This window comes from Alexandromys fortis, unplaced genomic scaffold (genome assembly GCF_014885135.2).
Source record: "Alexandromys fortis isolate MF-2015 unplaced genomic scaffold, M_Fortis_MF-2015_v1.1 scaffold_98, whole genome shotgun sequence".
NCBI classification, from domain to species: domain Eukaryota; kingdom Metazoa; phylum Chordata; class Mammalia; order Rodentia; family Cricetidae; genus Alexandromys; species Alexandromys fortis.
This window is the reverse complement of record NW_026068002.1, coordinates 6,688,979-6,705,625: the sequence shown is the minus strand read 5'-3', so window position 1 is coordinate 6,705,625 and position 16,647 is coordinate 6,688,979. Positions and strand designations below refer to the sequence as shown.

The window sequence follows — 16,647 nt, the reverse complement described above, 5'->3', positions numbered from 1 at the left end:
AGAGAGAGAGAGAGAGAGAGAGAGAGAGAGAGAGAGAGAGAGAGAGAGAGAGAATATTGGGCTCAGGCGATTTATTACCCGTGTCTGGTTTTTGTTTTAGGGCCAGGGTCTCACTATCTAGCCCTCATTGAGATCTGCCTGCTTCTGCCTCCAGAGTGCCGAGTCAAAGACCAGGGGCCAATCTGAGACTGTTAAACCTTAAGGAAAAAATAATAATTCTAGAGATTGTCGTAACAGCAAAGGGGAATCGAGAGAGGGCATCCCTGAGGGTCTCAGTCCTCCCTGGCTGATACTGAAGAACTTCCTAAGGAGGACAGGGCTGCTTAACTGGAAAACTAGTATTTGTTTTGGATGAGGTTTTTTTCCCTACTGATAAAAAAAAAAAGTCCCAAAGTTCCTCCAAACTTTGCTTCCCCGCCCAGTCTGCAAACATGGAGTCAGGTTTCGCCCTCCACTGAAGGGGCCGCCCGGAGACAAGCTGGAGCCAGGGGCCCAGCTCGGGGGCTCAACCACCATCCTCAGAATCCCGCGGACACATCAGCCAGTCCAGGGAGCGGCTTCCGGTGGAAGAGGCGGGCTTTCCGGTAGTTACTCTGCTTTCCGGGGCGGGACTTCCTGTCATTAAGGCATCTGGCAGCAAAAGTGGTTGGAGTGCCGACCGCGCGAATCCATGGGCTCCCGAGGCCCTGTGTTCGTGGAAAGGGGGTCCGAGAAGACGTTCTTTATAGCGGCTCCTTGCTTTTTCCATTACGCAACAGCTCCATTTGCACGAAAACTCTGGGTTTTTGTCGCCACCGCCCACCTGAGGCTCTTCCGCTTCCCCTTTTTCCAAGGCTCCGCCCCCAGCGTCCTGTGGCTATGACGACCGCTCCGCGGGATTCAGTAGTGTGGAAGCTCGCCGGGCTGTTGCGGGATTCGGGTGAGTGAACTTCCGGCTTATCTGAGCTGTGCGTGTGTTCCATACCTTCCAGAAACGCCGGACTCACTGAGTCACTGCCGGCGGGGTCACGAGGTGTGAGAGACTTCTCGTTTCTCTGTTCTCCTGTGTGTGTTCCTCGTGACGCGTTGGTTACAGCCCTGTCTTTGACAGTCTGAATTGTTACTAGCCATTACTAGCACCACTTACCTCCGCAGAGGGAAGGGATCATTACTAGATGAAACACTTGGAGACAAGAACGTAATCGCTTGTAGAGAAAGCCACCAAGTATAGCACCTTAAACACCTGAAATTGGGAGTGAGACCCACATAGGCGAGTCCCAACCCTCTTTCAGACGTGGCTAAGTTTTTAGCGCCTCACTCAGTGTTCTTCGCAGGTAGGTTATCATAGTGGTTGTACTCAAAGATATCAACAGTTCAGTTATCTTATTTAGTGGAGAGCATGCATACATAATAAATGTTCCAAAGAGATAGTGGTACTGCAGTTGCTTCCCCCAATTCCTGGGCACGGTGAAGCTCACACAGTATTGGCATCAGTGATAGAAACAGGCTTTGACTTGCTATCAAAGTTGTATTAATTATCAGCTGGATGATCACATCCAAGATGATTCTTGGAGGACTGGGATATAGCTCAGCAGGGGAGCATGCGCTTAGCACGGATAAAACTTTGACTTCAGTCCTTAGCATCACAAGAAAAGGAGAGAGGCTTCTTACAGATAGCCTCAGTATTCCTATCTGTTAGGTGGGGTTAATAGTTCTTTGGGGGAAATAATGATGAGATTTAGATGAAGCAGCAGAGTCATTTGGCATGTGTTACCTCATTAGCATCGGTGTCCTCTAGCTCTACACTCCATTGGTGGGACTGTGGACTCTCTGATAGCACTTTCATTTTCTAGCTTATATCAATAATAACTCCCATGCCATGCCTTTTCTAGACTTCAGAGAGACTCCTTGAATCATGTCTCTGTCTATACTCAGTTCATTGTCTAGTACATAGAAAATCTTTATGCAAGGTTGTAAGATTTATTATTCTGCAAAAATCTGACATGGCTCCTGGACTGGGAATCATAGAGTGTATGGATATGATTATGGGGTTGGAATAGTTTTGTGTCTTGGTTATGGTGGTATTTCTCAACATCTACACAAACGGCACAGAACTGAATACTGTAACCGTGATACCAACACCGATTTTCTGGTTTTGCTCATTGTACTAGCATTATAGAAGTATAAAGGCGGGGGAAGCTGAGTAAAGCGTTTAAAAGTTCTCTCTGCTATCTCTCTGTATCCCAGGCTGGCCTTGAAATTATGACCATTCTGATTTAGTGTCTTATTTGCTGGAATTATAGACTACACCTGCAATATTCTTTGACTTCTTGATCTCTCTCTCTCTCTCTCTCTCTGAGTCTGGGATTCACAGAGATCCACCTGCCTCTGCCTCTCAAGTTCTGGGATTAAAGATATGCACCAGCACACCTGGTTTTAGAATATATTTTAAAACATTTCTTTACATCTAGCGTGTCACTGTCCTCTCCAGATGGAGTGATGAGTGGGCACATCTCTAGATAGTTGGGGGCAGCCAGAGGTGTCATTCTTCGGGAGCTGTCTTCCTTGTTCTTTGTGACAGCAGCTCTCACTGAGACCTGGGCTTGCTGACTAACATTGGCCCCAGGGATCTTTCTACGGCTGTCTCTTCACTGTGTGCCATTAGGTGGGTGATGGGGGCCAAATTCAGGTTCTCATGCTTTCTCAGCAAGTACTTGAATGACTGAGTCATCTCCCCAGCCCTCCAAGAGGTCTTACTTTGAGAAGGTTCTCTGGGTGACGTTGATCTTCAGCTTGGCAATAAAAGGGAACGTGTCAAAATGAGAGAGCTGTGGATCAAGTGGGCTGTATTTCCAATACTGTAAGTAGCCTTGGCTCTTTTGAGTGGAAAGCAGAAGAATTTAGAAAAGTCCCTTAGAGTGAAGCAGTTTCTGTATCAGGTTGAAAACTAGGATTTTGTTTGTTTTTAACATGGGGAACTATAGAAGACTTCTGAGCTGGAAGCGGGTAGAAGGTTTGATCTCATAGTGGAGTATCTTCAATACGGAGGAGGGTGGGTATATTTTGGGGTCCCACAAAGAAAGACGTTTTATTTTCTCCTTCTTCATGTCTGCCCTTCTTCCTTCAGGGGACACAGTTCTCTCTGGCTGCAGCACACTGAGCCTGCTAACAGGCACACTGCAACAACTGAACAGAGTGTTTGAACTGTACCTGGGGCCATGGGGCCCTGGCCAGACGGGCTTCGTGGCTCTTCCCTCCCATCCTGCCGACTCACCCACCATCCTCCAGCTCCAGTTCCTCTTCGATGTGCTGCAGAAAACGCTTTCGCTCAAGGTCCTAGGAGGAACAAGGGGACAGGATATGCAGAGAGCTACAGGGGATGATGGTGGTAGGGGATGAATGGGGTGTGAGAAGGCTGGGAGTCTGGGATCCAGATGATGTCAGTGATGTGGGTGGTTGTGCCGAGAAAATGGTGCTGATTGGAGACTACCTTGCCTCAGTAACCTGAATGTTCCTTTTTCAGCTGGTCCATATCCCTGGTGTTGGCCTTCCAGGGCCCATCAAGATTTTCCCCTTCAAGTCTCTTCGGCAGCTGGAGGTGAGGGAGTGGGTGGGCAGAACTTAGTAAAAGGCAGCCTCGTGGGTGTGAGGCTGGAGACAGCCTCTTGGTGGGAGGTCAGGTCTGAATGTGCCATTGCCCTTCAGTGAGGTCTTTTCCTTTAGCATTTCCCTGATCCCTAGCTGGGCTTGGCCATCCGTTCCCTCCTTCCCATCAGAAAAGTTGGGGAAGAGGCCTTTGTCTTCTTTGAAGCTTTGCTTACCTCCTCCCTTTCTTCTTTTGCACCAGCTTCGAGGAGTCCCCATCCACAGCCTGCGTGGCCTCCGTAGCATCTACTCACAGCTGGAGTCTCTGGTTTGTAGCAGGAGCATCCAGGCACTAGAGGTAAGAGTGTGAGGGGTGGTTCCTTGTCCTGAGAAATGCAGAAGGCCAAGCATTGTGGTTTCCCCCAGTTTTCTCCCCCTGTCCTTTGTGACCCCACAGTGCTCTGCACCTGTCTCTGTACTTACAGTCACACCAAGCTATATAATCTAGAGTCTGTCTCCCCGTGGTCCCCGTAGTCTGCTCCCTGGGGACAGTGACTTGATCTCCAGGGAGACCTAGATGCTATCGCATGTGTGGGGAGGAGGTTGAGAATGAAGTAGTAGGTGTGCCTGTCCCCTACCCAGGAGCTCTTGTCAGCCTGCGGTGGCGACCTGTGCTCTGCCCTTCCCTGGCTAGCTTTGCTTTCCGCGGACTTCAGCTACAACGCTCTCACCAGCTTAGACAGCTCCTTGGTGAGTGCTCCCTCTCCCCTCCTCTCCCCCGCCCAGGGAAGGAGCCTTTGGGGAGGGAAAGGATGGGTCCTTCGGGAGGAATGCCAGCTGTTTGACAGGTATTCTTGTGAAGAACCTTTCTGTGCGTCTTTTCCCTGTCCCCTCCAGCGTCTCCTGTCAGCTCTTCGCTTCCTCAACCTGAGCCACAATCATATCCAGGACTGCAAAGGCTTCCTGATGGTAAGTGTGAGCTGCCAGTTACTGGTGGACTTGGGCCTTGGATGGTTCTGCTCTCACTCACTCTTTACATTGCTCTCGGTCCTAGGTGGAACCACATCCTGAGAGTCAGTACTGTGTGTGGGTTTCTCCTCTAGCATACAAGGCAGTTGTGATCTCAGCTTGGGATACCTGGATGACTTGGGGCAAATCACTTAGCTTCTTGGTTTGCTCACCTGTAAAGTGGAACTCACAGGAGTTCTTGTGAAGAGTACCCTATGTCACAGCCTAGTGTGTGGCTCAGAAGTGTAGATTCTATGATGATGACAAATCTTTTCCCTGTGTCTTTTCTGACCTCCATTAAAAGTAAATAAGGCTGCCAGGTGGTGGTGGCACACGCCTTTAATCCCAGCACTTGGGAGGCCGAGGCAGATGGATCTCTGTGAGTTCAACGTCAGCCTGGTCTACAGAGTGAGTTACAGTGCTCTCAACAGAGTGAGTTGAGAAGCCTAGATCAGTGCTTCTCAACCTTTCCAATACTTTAATACAGTTCCTCATGTTGTGGTGACCCCCAACCATAAAATTATTTCATTGCTGCAGAGGCAGCCAGGTATACACAGAGAAACCCTGTCTCAAAAAACCATCGTCATCATCATAATAATAATAGTAATTAAGAGTAATAATAATAAGGCTGAGTACTTGTTAAAATGGTAAGGATGTACTTCCAAGTCCTAAAATACGAAAGAGGGTTCAAAGTGAACTGCTGACTGGGGAAGGAAGGAATAGAGAAAAGCCTGGGGGTCATCTTTGCACCCAGAGACCTGGGGATTTACAAGTCAGGAAGTAGCTGTGGGTCCCCATGAAGTGCACCTGGGCTTTTTCACTGACTGCACTGACTGGCTAGGTCCCTCTTGTCCCCAGAGACTGGCTCTTTCTTCAGGTGGTGGCTGAAACAGATGGAATCTCTTTGGTTGCCTTGAGTGCTCCTCAGAGCCTTGTCTTCTTCCATGCGGGAACTTGGTTGGAGTCACCATCAGGGTGTAGCCTGGAACTGTTAGGAATGTGCTAGTGTTTGTCCAGCTCTTTTAGTGCAGAGCAGAGGAACTGGCTTGTGTTGAGCCTGCAGTTTCTACAGGTCAAGGTAGATTTGAGAAGATGGCACAGAAGACCCTGCCTAGAGCTTTGTCAAATCGAGATGTCTCCTCACCCACTGCCAGGATTTATCCGAGCTGTACCATTTGGACATCTCCTATAACCACCTGCACTTGGTGCCAAGAGTAGGACCTTCAGGGGCGGCCCTAGGGATTTTGATACTGCGAGCCAATGAGCTTCAGAGCCTTCAGGGTAAGCAGAAAATGTGTGTAGGGTGGGGTCAGTCTGGAAAGGAATTGGACGGGTGTGGCTCAGGTTGGCCCATAGACAACTGTCATCTAGATCAGTGCTTCTCAACCTTCCCAATACTTTAATACAGTTCCTCATGTTGTGGTGACCCCCAACCATAAAATTATTTCATTGCTGCTTCATAATTGTAATTTTGCTACGGTTATGAATTGTAATAGAAATATCTGATATACAGGATATCTGATATACGACCCCCAGGTTGAGAACTGCTGATCTAGAACCCCGTGAAGACTTAGAGGTAGGACTGTGGTGCAGAGAATTGTCCTTCCACCTCTGTCTCCAGCATGCCACCAAAGGCCTCTTCCTTCTCTCCTCTGCACTAGGCCTGGAACAGCTGAGGAACCTGCGGCACCTCGATGTGGCCTATAATCTTCTAGAAAGACACACAGATCTGTCACCACTGTGGCTGCTGACTGAGCTCCGTAAGGTGAGAATGAATTCCTTATGGGCCTGGGAGCCACCTTCAGGTCTGGGTCTCCTTGTGCGTTCAAATGGGGAGGATCTCCAGCCTATCCAGTCTCCTCTCTGCCCTGCAGCTCTATCTGGAAGGTAACCCTTTGTCGTTCCACCCGGCACACCGTGCAACCACTGCTCAGTACTTGTCACTTTGGGCCAGAGATGCTGCTCATGGCGTGAGTGATTATCTAGTGTCTGTCCTTCTGTGACTTCAGCCCTTTGCTGTCCCCGAGTGAGAAGTCAAAGACCTAGTCATCCTCTGGAGGAGTCATTGCCCATGGGCCCTGCCTCAAGCCCTGCTCTCTCCTTTCTCTTGCTCAGTTCTTGCTTGATGGCGAGGTTTTGTCACTGAAGGATCTTCAGGTTAGCCTGGTGGGGGTGGGATGAGGGAGGACTCTTGGGATGACATGAGGGAAAGGCAGTAACTGGGGAGATGGGGTAGGAAAGGTTTTCCTGGTCAGTGGAAAGTAGGGTTCTTCTCTGGTTAGCTCAAGCAGGCAGAGGTAGCCCCTTTGTTCTGACCTCCTTCCTGTTGTCACATACCAGACTTCAGAATCTTCGGGGCTTGGTCCCGTGGCCCAGCCTCTGTCCTGGCCAGTGGGGAGCACCACTGAAACCTCAGGTGGCCCTGAGTTGAGTGACAGCCTCTCCTCAGGGGGCATTGTGGCCCAGGCCCCACTTCGTAAGGTGAAGGTAAGTGGCATCTTCCACTGGTTTGTGCTTGGGCTTGGGTAGTCTCTTCACTGGCACTGTAGGTACCTGGTAGGCTAACAGCAGTATGACTTGGTCCTGTTAGAACTTGGCACTTTCTGGTAGGTTATGTAGGTGGCCATGAATGATCAGGCTAAAAGTTCCAGCTTTTATAGAACCTCATCTGTCTGTCCAAACTAGAGCCGAGTCCGTGTGAGGCGGCCTAGCATCTCTGAGCCCAGTGACACAGACCCAGAGCTCCGAACTCTGGATCCCTCCCCAGCTGGTAAGTTGACCCTTCCTGCTCACTCCCTTCCCACCTCCCTTCAGATCTCTGTAATCTTGAAATTGCCTTTTAGGTGTTAGGAGAAACTTGATTTTGGGGTGGTATGGATTATTGTGGAGAACCCCTCAGTCTGTTGTCTTTTTAGTGTAGGTCGAAGAGAAGGGCTTGCTTCCAGGCAGCGTTACCTAAGAAATGCTGATCTCATAGGGTGCAACAGATTGTATAATAAAGAGATTTTATGGCCAGAACCATTTGGGAAGTGTAAGGTGAAACAGGTTTTTTCCTACACGTTATCTCAGGATCTTACATATGCGACCGTGTTTTGTGAATCTCCACAGTTGTTTGGTGTGTGGGTCTGGGTTGCTTTTTTTTTTTTTTTTTTTTTTTTTTGTTTTTCGAGACAGGGTTTCTCTGTGGCTTTGGAGCCTGTCCTGGAACTAGCTTTGTAGACCAGGCTGGTCTCTAACTCACAGAGATCCGCCTGCCTCTGCCTCCCGAGTGCTGGGATTAAAGGCGTGCGCCACCATCACCCGGCTTCTGGGTTGCTTTTGATCACAGCATCCCTTAGGACACAGCTGAGGACATACTGTGGAGGGGAGGCCTATTGAGAGTAGCCGTGGAAGAGGCTGGGGTCACCTAGGTTCGGGGTAGGGCCTCAACTCTATGTCCTCCTTCTTCCCAGGGTGGTTTGTTCAACAACACCGGGAACTTGAGCTGCTGAACAGCTTCCGGGAGCGATTTGGCTGTGACTGGCTGCAGTACAGGAGCCACGTGGAGACCTTGGGGAGCCCCCCTCTTGCCATCACCAAGACTCCTGACCTTAGCACGCCTAAGGATACCCAGAGCCTAGAGACTGCGTGCAGCCCTCCAGCCGCAGTGGAAGCTGGAGACACTAAGGATTCACCACAGATGTCAGAGGAGGACAGGGTGGAGCCAGAGCTCCATGAAGAAGAGAGGGAAGAACAAGATAAAGAAGAGGGATCGAGAGAGGACCTGGAGGAGGAAGAGGAGCAGGAGCAGAAGGAAGTGGAAGGTGGGAGGCGTGCACCATCAGGGATATGGGGACAAGTGCTATTGAGATGTCTGAAGGGCTGCGTGGAGGCCAGGCTGGGGAGAGCCTCTCTCAGGTGAGTGGGACCTGGACCCTTTCTTCATTCCAGTTCTCTCTTGGCCTCTCTGCAGCGGAGCTCTGCCGCCCCATGTTGGTGTGTCCCCTGCAGGGGCTTGGGGGCATGCAGGACAAGGAATGCTTTCTCCGAGTCACTTCTGCCCACTTGTTTGAGGTGGAGCTCCGAGCAGCCCGGACTCTGGAGCGGCTGGAGCTGCAGAGCCTGGTGGCAGCTGAGCTAGAGTCGGAGACTGAGAGTCCAAGAGAACGGGTGCCCGAGGTGAGTTGTAGGGTGGGGGCTTGGCAAGAGGTGCTTGGTTGTCCAGACTCATCTTTGATAGCCTGTTGGTGCTTGTGTGCCAGGTGCCGGGCTGGGTACTTTCCACTTCCCTGAGTACTTGGAGCCGAGGAGTGCTCTGGGTGTGTGGTGTGTGGCAGGGAGTGGGCTAAAGGATGGATTCTGTCTAAGGGCTTGGTGTCAGCTCCAGCACTGTAGGGCCAGAGTTCCTGTTTCCTTCACGCTCCGTTTCATCTTCTGCCCACTGCTGTGTTCTTTCCTCCCCCACAGGGCTCAGGTCCACCCCCTGGGGCTCCAGTTCTTGTTCTGCGCTTTTCCTACTTTTGTCCTGACCGGAAGTTGCGCCGCTACGCTGTGCTGGAGCCAGAGGCCCATGAGGCCATCCAGGTGCTGGATCCAGAGGCCGGTGGGAAGAGTGGAGGGAGCAGGTCCTAGGCTGGAGGTTGGGGTTGCCATGCAGTTCCACCTGTAGCCTGCCTGCTCACAGCTAACTGCCTCTGACCCATCTCCTGTCAGGAGCTGCTTGCTGTGCTGACCCCGTTCACCAGTGTGAAAGAGCAGCAGCCTGGGGAGACCAGGGACCCACGGAGGGGCAGATTCCAGTGTCTGCGTTGTAGCTTTGAGTTCAAGCCGGATGAACCCGGTTTGGGTCTGGAGAGTGAGGAAGGCTGGAAGCCTCTGTTTCAGGACCCAGGTACCAGCTGTGCCCTTGATCTCCCTGCCCACACAGCTCCCCACCGCAGGGAAGGTGCCTCTGAGAGGAGTGTGCAGAGGGAGCCCCAGGAAAGATGGCCTTAGGGGAGTGGGCAACTGTTGGCATCCGGGAGAAACACAACTGCCTGCCTGCTGTGTTAAACAGCAGAAACGGCCCTGTCAGGGTTGGAAGTGCTGTTTTGTGAGTGTGCTTAAATGTACTCATTATTTTTTCATAGCTTGACGGCTTTTGGCTCTTTGGGGTAACATTTCAGGAATGGCACAAAGCCTAATGCGCCCTCAGTGCAGTGCCAGGCTGTCATGAGCCCTCTGTGCAGTGACTGTTGAGTGAGCCGCTTTGGGGATTGGCACAAGTTGTCCTTCCCTGACCGACCTTGTGAGCTACTTGATAGGATGCAGCACCTTATGGCATCTCTTTATATTCTGATCTCGGGATTGCTCCACTGTGGGCCAAACAATAAGGGCTTTGAAGGCCCTGCAGAAGGAAGGGAAACTCTGGTTAACAGCTGTGAGCAGTGCGCAGTTCTTATCAGCCACACTTCTTGGCAGCAGTCATAACAGGACTAAGTTATTTTTTTCCAGAAAAAATACCCCTGTGTCCTTGCCTGTTGTGAGCCTGCCCTAGCAGGCTCAGCAGTCCGAGCCATAGAAGTGCAGGAGAATATCATAGCCCCTCCTGGATCCTGGCTTTCCTCCATCAGTGCTGTGGCTTCTGCAGTTCTCCTGTGGTAGAGTTTCTCTTTGAAAGTTTTTGATGTTTTGAGACCAAGCCTCATATAGCTAGGGATAATCTCTCACTGGACCTGGCCTCATACTCCTGTGTAGCTTAAGCTGGCCTTGAATTTGTGTTAGTCCTCCTGCCTCTGTCTCTTGAATACTGGCATTACAGGTGTGTGCTACCTTGCCCAGCTTTCTTGTCAGATTTAAATCTGACAATAAAACACCAAGTATAGCTGCCAGCATAAAGCAAAGGTCCTTCATATATGGTAGTTTCTCTTACTACCTCCAACTATGTAAGTGTGGATAGGGTGTGGAAGTTGTTTAATTTTTTTCCTTTCTTATTTGCAAAATGGGTAGGAACAGTTTTGACGGGGCTGCCCATGCCTGCAGTGTTGCAGCCACTCAGCATCTCTCGCCTCATCCACATCCTTCACTTTGTCTGTGTCCACTCACCCATCCTGCCAGCTCCTTAAGGCAGGCAGAGTGCCGCTGACTGGTCCACGATTACCCATCTAGTTGGGATCTAGACCTAACTGGCACGAGGGACCTCCTTGTCTTCCCCAATCTGTTGATTTTTGTCTTTGTTGTTATCATTATGATGATTGTATGTGTGCACATGTTGTATGTATGTGTTCATGTAGCTGTGTGCACGTGAAGGCCAGAGATTGACATTGGGTGTCTTCCTCAGTCACTATTTACCAGCACCACACTGCCTTTACCTGGGGCCTGGGGATCTGCACTCAGGTCCTCCTGCGCATGTGGGAGGTACCACTTGCATCTCCCTGGATCCGGCTTTTGATTTTCAAGCGTTGCTGGTAAAACAGTGCTGTGCTTGATGAACTCAAGGCTGCAGGAAGGACCAGAGCAGGTCCTAGAAACCGAAGTAGGATGTATTGCAGGAGGCTGTTGGCCCTCACTGGGATGGGGAGGGATAGGTTAGAGACTACGCTTGGAGATGGGCCAGGGAGTGGGATGTTGGGATTGGTAGCTGTGACTGGGGCTGAGGTAGACTGGAGGGTGGTGGGGAGCATTGCGAGCTCACAGGGTCTCTGTCTGTCACTCCAGAATCTCCTGTTGTATGTCCAAACTGTGGGAGTGACCATGTGGTTCTCTTGGCCGTGTCTGGGGAAATCCCTAATAGAGAGCAGAACCCGAAAGACAAACCACCAGATCCCCCCGGGTTCCCTGGCCCTGCCTGTGACCTTGATAACCACAGTGACCATCCCAGCGGGTCTGATGACACCCCACCTCAGGCATCCCTATCTCATGGCCGTAGCAGCTGGAGCCTCAGTCCGAGTGAGTATAGGTGAAACAAGGTGGAGGTGTACTGGGGGGATGGGCATGAGGGGGAAGGTAAGTAGGAGCTGTGGCCTCCCAGAGCCAGGCTGATGGCCTGCTGATTGCTCATAGCTCCTGGACACTCTGGTCTTCGCTCTGTGGACCACCGCCTCCGGCTCTTCCTGGATGTTGAGGTGTTCAGTGACTCTGAGGAGGAGTTCCAGTGCTGTATCAAGGTCTGTGCCACCCACTGACCCCTGGCCATGGGTATCAAGTCGTGGAAAAGATGGGACAACCAGTGTGCAGGGATAGAGGCAGGTGTCCTCAGGGGAGTCTAGGAGGCAGTGTGCTGTTTCTGCCAGGGAGTCTGGATGGATCCCAGGGAGGGACTGCCCAGAAGATTTGAAGGAAGGGAGTTTGTTACTTAAGATAGTCTTGACTGAGCATGGAGGACAGGTTGGAAACACTGAGAGGACACTGGGGAGGCCTGCTGAAAGATCCTGGGGCCGGTGGGAGGGCAGACTGCATGGTCAGAAACAGTGGTGAGGAGGGACTGGTGATCACAGTAGCGACAGTGGCTGGGCTGCAGCTTTTGGTCTGGCACCTGCCTCCTTGGTTTTATTTTCTGGTTTCTTATCCACTTTCCCTTCTCTTAGGTGCCGGTGGTGTTAGCAGGCCACACGGGGGAGTTTCTGTGCCTTGTTGTTGTGTCTGACCACAGGCTTTACCTGTTGAAGGTGACAGGGGCTATCTGGTGAGTGTGCCAGGTGTGTAGCTGGGGCAACATCAGCTCCTGCCAATATCATCCTGTCTACTTCTTAATCTTGGTCTCCCTGTTCTCTCCACAGTGGGCCTCCCGCTAGCTGGCTCCAGTCCACCCTGGCCATTCCTCTGCAGGATCTAAGTGGCATGGAGCTTGGCCTTGCAGGCCAGAGCCTTCGGTTGGAGTGGTCAGCTGGGACAGGCAGTTGTGTATTGCTGCCCCGAGATGCCAGGCATTGCCGTGCCTTCCTTGAGGAGCTCACTGGTGAGAGAGTATGGGAGGGATGGACTCGGAGGTCAAGCTTTCAGGGCCTGCTCCTCAGTTTGATGCTTACCGGTAGACGGAGGTCCTGGAACTCCCTGCTCCCTCAATCCCCGCAGTAGCAGTTTCTGAGGTCCCACATTACGGAGAATAGCCAGGGTCAGAGCTTGGGCTAGAAGACTGCAAAGGCCTCTGAGCATTCCTGTCTCTGGCCGGCCCTATCCAGGTGTTTTGCAGGCTTTGCCTCGCACCCAGAGGAACTGCATCAGTGCCACGGAGGAGGAGGTAACACCGCAGCATCGGCTCTGGTGAGTCAGCCGGAGGTTAGGGTTCAGTGGTGACAGACTCCAGGCACAGCCCTATCCTCCTGCCCACACCTCCCCACCTACTCCCACTTGCTGAAGCCCACCCTACCCTGGCTGATCCTCTTCCTGTGTCTACTGTGGTCTCCACAGGCCATTGCTGGGAAATGAAACTTCTGCAGAGGTTCCTCAGTTCTTCTACCTTCGGGCCTTCCTGACCGAAGGTAAGTCAGTGTTGCGGATGTTTCCCTGCTTTGTGTACCCCGTATTGCTCCGGCTTGTCCCCTATTGCCTCTATAGTACCCATGTCGTAATTTTCAGCTTCTGGAATTTGGACTCCTCAACTTTGCAGGCATACCTTTGTTAGGTTGGTATTTCCGACTTCTCCAGGTGGGGTCAGGGGTCCTCAGGGCTTCAGCTGCCTGGAGACCTTAGCTGTGGCATCCAGCCTTCCTAAAGTGGGTATATTGGCTGCATATGTCCCCTCATCCTGTCAAGAGGCTCTGGGCCTTTGGGTTGGCTGGTGCGGTGGCTCCCTCAGTATAGGCCTCAGTATAGGCCTTCGGGGCTTTTGGTGCTTAGGGTCCTTGGAGTTTGTGGAAGCATGGTGCTGATTTATGGCCCACTCTTTAGTGTGGTCCATTCCTCTTCTCCAGGGCAGTGTTGGGACGCTAGACCTGAGCATCTAGGTCTGTCATTGCCTTTTGCTGTAGGCATCATCTTGCCTCTCTCTCTGCAGGCTCTTCTACCTGCCCTGTGTCCCTGTTGCTGACGCTGTCCACACTATACCTATTAGATGAAGACCCTACAGGGTCCCAGGCAGAGTCCCCCCTCCCAGTGGTGTCTGGAGAAGCCTCTGAGCAGGCCCCTCCTCGGGGGCAAGGTCCTTCCATACAGGTCAGGGAGCAGCAGCCACTCAGTAGTCTGAGCTCTGTGCAGCTGTATCGCACAAGCCCTTTGGACTTGCGGCTTATCTTCTATGACGAGGTAGGTGTGTGTGTGTGTGTGTGTGTGTGTGTGTGTATACAGTGTGGAAGTACATCTCGGAAGGATGGGTATTAGTTTGGGATGGTGCTGAGGGAGGGGCAGAGTCTGGATGTGAGGGCCTGGGTTGGGTGAGCAGCGTGTGTAGAAAGCAGCAGTCAGCAGTGGGAATGTCCTGGCCTTGGAGCCCTGGACTGCAACCTAGCTGGTGATCAGCGCGTCCACTGTATGCCACCTGTTTGACCTTCACAACTCCAGCACGAGGAGGAGGTGCCTTTCTTGGTCCTGTAGTTCAGATGGTGAAACTAAGGCTCGGATACCTGAGCAGACTTGCACAGGTCACAAGGGTAGAGTCAGGAATTGAACCTGCTCAGTTCTCGACTCTAGAGCTCACATTCCCTCCAGCAGGGAAGATTAGAGATGGCGCTATGAATGCCAGCCCTCTGGAGCCTGTGGTCAATGCCGACTGGACTGTCGTCAAGGCTCAGAATCAGCCTTTTAGTGCAGAGTCACATAGACCGAGGGAGGGGAAGAAAGGAAGAGCCTTTAAAAGCCAAGGAGGGTGGTGAGCCCTCGCCTAAGACTCCCTTGGCCTCTTGGCATGTCTTCTTCTGTGTCTCCCCCTGCCATCTGCTCGTACGGCTAGGTGTCTCGACTGGAGAGTTTCTGGGCACTCCGTGTTGTGTGTGGGGAGCAGCTGACAGCCCTCTTGGCCTGGATCCGGGAGCCCTGGGAAGAGCTGTTCTCCATTGGACTACGGACTGTAACCCAGGAGGCTCTGGACCTCGACCGATGAGGCGTCTCCACTGAGCTCGCCTGACTCAGGAGTTTTACTGCAGAAGTCCCTTCTTCTGACCTCTGGGCCTGTCTTCTTGCCTGGCTGCAGACCTCCCCAGCGGCTGGCCACTGGCTAGTGAGGCCCCAGATGTCCCACAGCTTAAGAGAAGGACAGAGAAATGATCTGGTCCTTGGGTGATCTCCCGAGTAGAGTAGGCTCAGGGGTCAGTGAAAGCGTCTCTCCAGCGCTTCTCTCAGGTATCAGTCAAGTAGTTTCTGTGCCAGGTGTCCTGGGTGGTACATGGTGATGTACCATGAAGCCTGCCATGCCTGAATCCCTTCCTGGAAGCAACCTTGTTTGCACTATGAGACCGACCGCAGTCCTTCTCCAGCAAAGTAGGACCCATCAGGTGGCCTTGCATGGGATCACTGCCTGTCAAAAAGTTGGGTCTCTTAAGATTTTGTGTTGTTCTTTTTGAGACAGGGTCTCACTGTGTAACCTTGGCTAGCCTGGAACTTGCTATATAGACCAGGCTGGCCTTGAACTCATAAAGATCTGCCTGCCTCTGCCTTCTAAGTGCTGGGATTAATGGTGTGAGCCATCAGAGTTTACGTTTTAAATAAAGACCTGCAATAAAAAAGTGAGATTCTGTCATTGCTGACTCTGTAAATTACCTATAGAACCAAGCATTGTACCATTGCGGAAATTTCAGCGCATGTATACACCTACCTATGTACACATCTCCCCAAAAAAGGAGTAGTTAGTTCAGCTACTCAACCAAGACGCTCACTTTTAGGGGTGGTTTCTTCCAGGCAGTGCCCTGTCTGGTGGGAGGGTGAGGGGGAATGCTGAGTCTTGGGACTGGCCAGTGAGAGGTGCTCTTGGAAAATTTGTGTCCTCTGGTAACGCCTGCAGAGGGCCCAGACAGGCCTGTTCGGAGGCTCACAAAGTAATCTCACCTACTTCTGTTTGCCTCAGAGCTGCCCTGAATTCTTAATTGAAATAAATTAAAACTTCCCAAAAATATTAGTCCACTTTCTCAGCAGTGTATATGCACCTTTCCACTCATGACTTTGTGCTGTCTGGAAGCAGGGACTGGAGGAAGGCCTCTCCAGCCTCCGACCCAGAGTCATCGTTTCCAGAAACAGGTCATGGTCAGATGGGACAGAAGAATCTGCCATGAGGCATTTAGGCTGATGTGCAAGGAAGTATGAGCCTGGGGAGTCAGGGACAGGTCTTCCAGTTTCTAGGGCGGTCTTGTTTAACAATGACAGCCTTGGCAGCCCTGTGAAAGGTGCTCTTGCTTTCTGACCCAGAAGATGCTTCTCAGGCCTGAGGCCGGCACCACTTAAGGAGGTGTTTCACCCTTTAGCTTTGTGCCTCACCAGAAGGCAGGACCCCAGGTAGCTGTGCTCTGAGTAAGGGCGATGGCTTTGCTAGCTGTAGACCTAGTTCAGGAGTCACTTGCCTCACATGCTCTGGCTGTCCCTAGAGATCAATTGGTCCATTCTGTCTGCCCTCCCCACTCCCGCCTGCCCAGCAGCAGGCCCTTATCGATTGGCTGGCCTCTGTCTGGCCTTAGGCTGCTGTGAAGAACACTCAACAGGGGCCTGGTGGCCCCTGAAAAGTGGTGCAGAGAAGATGCTGAAAGAACCACACCACTGCTGGGCGGTGGTGGCGCACGCCTTTAATCCCAGCACTTGGGAGGCAGAGGCAGGCGGATCTTTGTGAGTTCGAGACCAGCCTGGTCTCTAGTTCCAGGACAGGCTCCAAAACCACAGAGAAACACTGTCTCAAAAAAAACAAAAACAAAACAAAACAAAAAAAACCACATCACTGTACTGCATCTTCCATTGAAGGCATAAAAGGAGCAGGGAAGGGGAGAGTGGGTTTCTTCCTTCCTTCCTTCCTTTCTTTCTTTCTTTCTTTCTTTCTTTCTTTCTTTCTTTCTTTCTTTCTCTCCTTTCTTTCTCTTTCTCTCTCCTTTCTTTCTTTCTTTCTTTCTTTCTTTCTTTCTTTCTTTCTTTTCTTTTCTTTCTTTCTCTCCTTTCTTTCTCTTTCTCTCTCCTTTCTTTCTTTCTTTCTTTCTTTCTTTCTTT

At 51.5% G+C, this 16,647-nt stretch overlaps 1 protein-coding gene across 4 annotated transcripts in view; it reads left to right on the top strand.

Annotated features, from left to right (window-relative positions):
• The window catches only part of Stk11ip (serine/threonine kinase 11 interacting protein), a 20,890-nt gene extending 5,698 nt beyond the window's left edge, over nt 1–15,192 (top strand). The window contains exons 2-25 of one of the 4 annotated variants that reach the window (XM_050161058.1): nt 834–919; nt 3,107–3,312; nt 3,503–3,577; nt 3,827–3,922; nt 4,207–4,314; nt 4,462–4,533; nt 5,727–5,853; nt 6,234–6,337; nt 6,447–6,542; nt 6,688–6,729; nt 6,913–7,059; nt 7,258–7,342; nt 8,025–8,375; nt 8,525–8,730; nt 9,019–9,135; nt 9,265–9,442; nt 11,248–11,478; nt 11,593–11,696; nt 12,117–12,214; nt 12,309–12,487; nt 12,711–12,792; nt 12,940–13,010; nt 13,526–13,773; nt 14,417–15,192. In XM_050161058.1, the coding sequence (XP_050017015.1) occupies nt 859–919; nt 3,107–3,312; nt 3,503–3,577; nt 3,827–3,922; nt 4,207–4,314; nt 4,462–4,533; nt 5,727–5,853; nt 6,234–6,337; nt 6,447–6,542; nt 6,688–6,729; nt 6,913–7,059; nt 7,258–7,342; nt 8,025–8,375; nt 8,525–8,730; nt 9,019–9,135; nt 9,265–9,442; nt 11,248–11,478; nt 11,593–11,696; nt 12,117–12,214; nt 12,309–12,487; nt 12,711–12,792; nt 12,940–13,010; nt 13,526–13,773; nt 14,417–14,566 (3,234 nt within the window). In that variant the 5' untranslated portion in view covers nt 834–858 and the 3' untranslated portion in view covers nt 14,567–15,192. Of the gene's footprint in view, nt 1–609; nt 920–3,106; nt 3,368–3,502; nt 3,578–3,826; nt 3,923–4,206; nt 4,315–4,461; nt 4,534–5,726; nt 5,854–6,233; nt 6,338–6,446; nt 6,543–6,687; nt 6,730–6,912; nt 7,060–7,257; nt 7,343–8,024; nt 8,376–8,524; nt 8,731–9,018; nt 9,136–9,264; nt 9,443–11,247; nt 11,479–11,592; nt 11,697–12,116; nt 12,215–12,308; nt 12,488–12,710; nt 12,793–12,939; nt 13,011–13,107; nt 13,774–14,416 lie in introns of those variants that run through there. The other 3 variants (XM_050161061.1, XM_050161059.1, XM_050161060.1) reach the window with 3 other exon arrangements.
• The last annotated feature ends 1,455 nt before the right edge of the window (nt 15,193–16,647 follow it).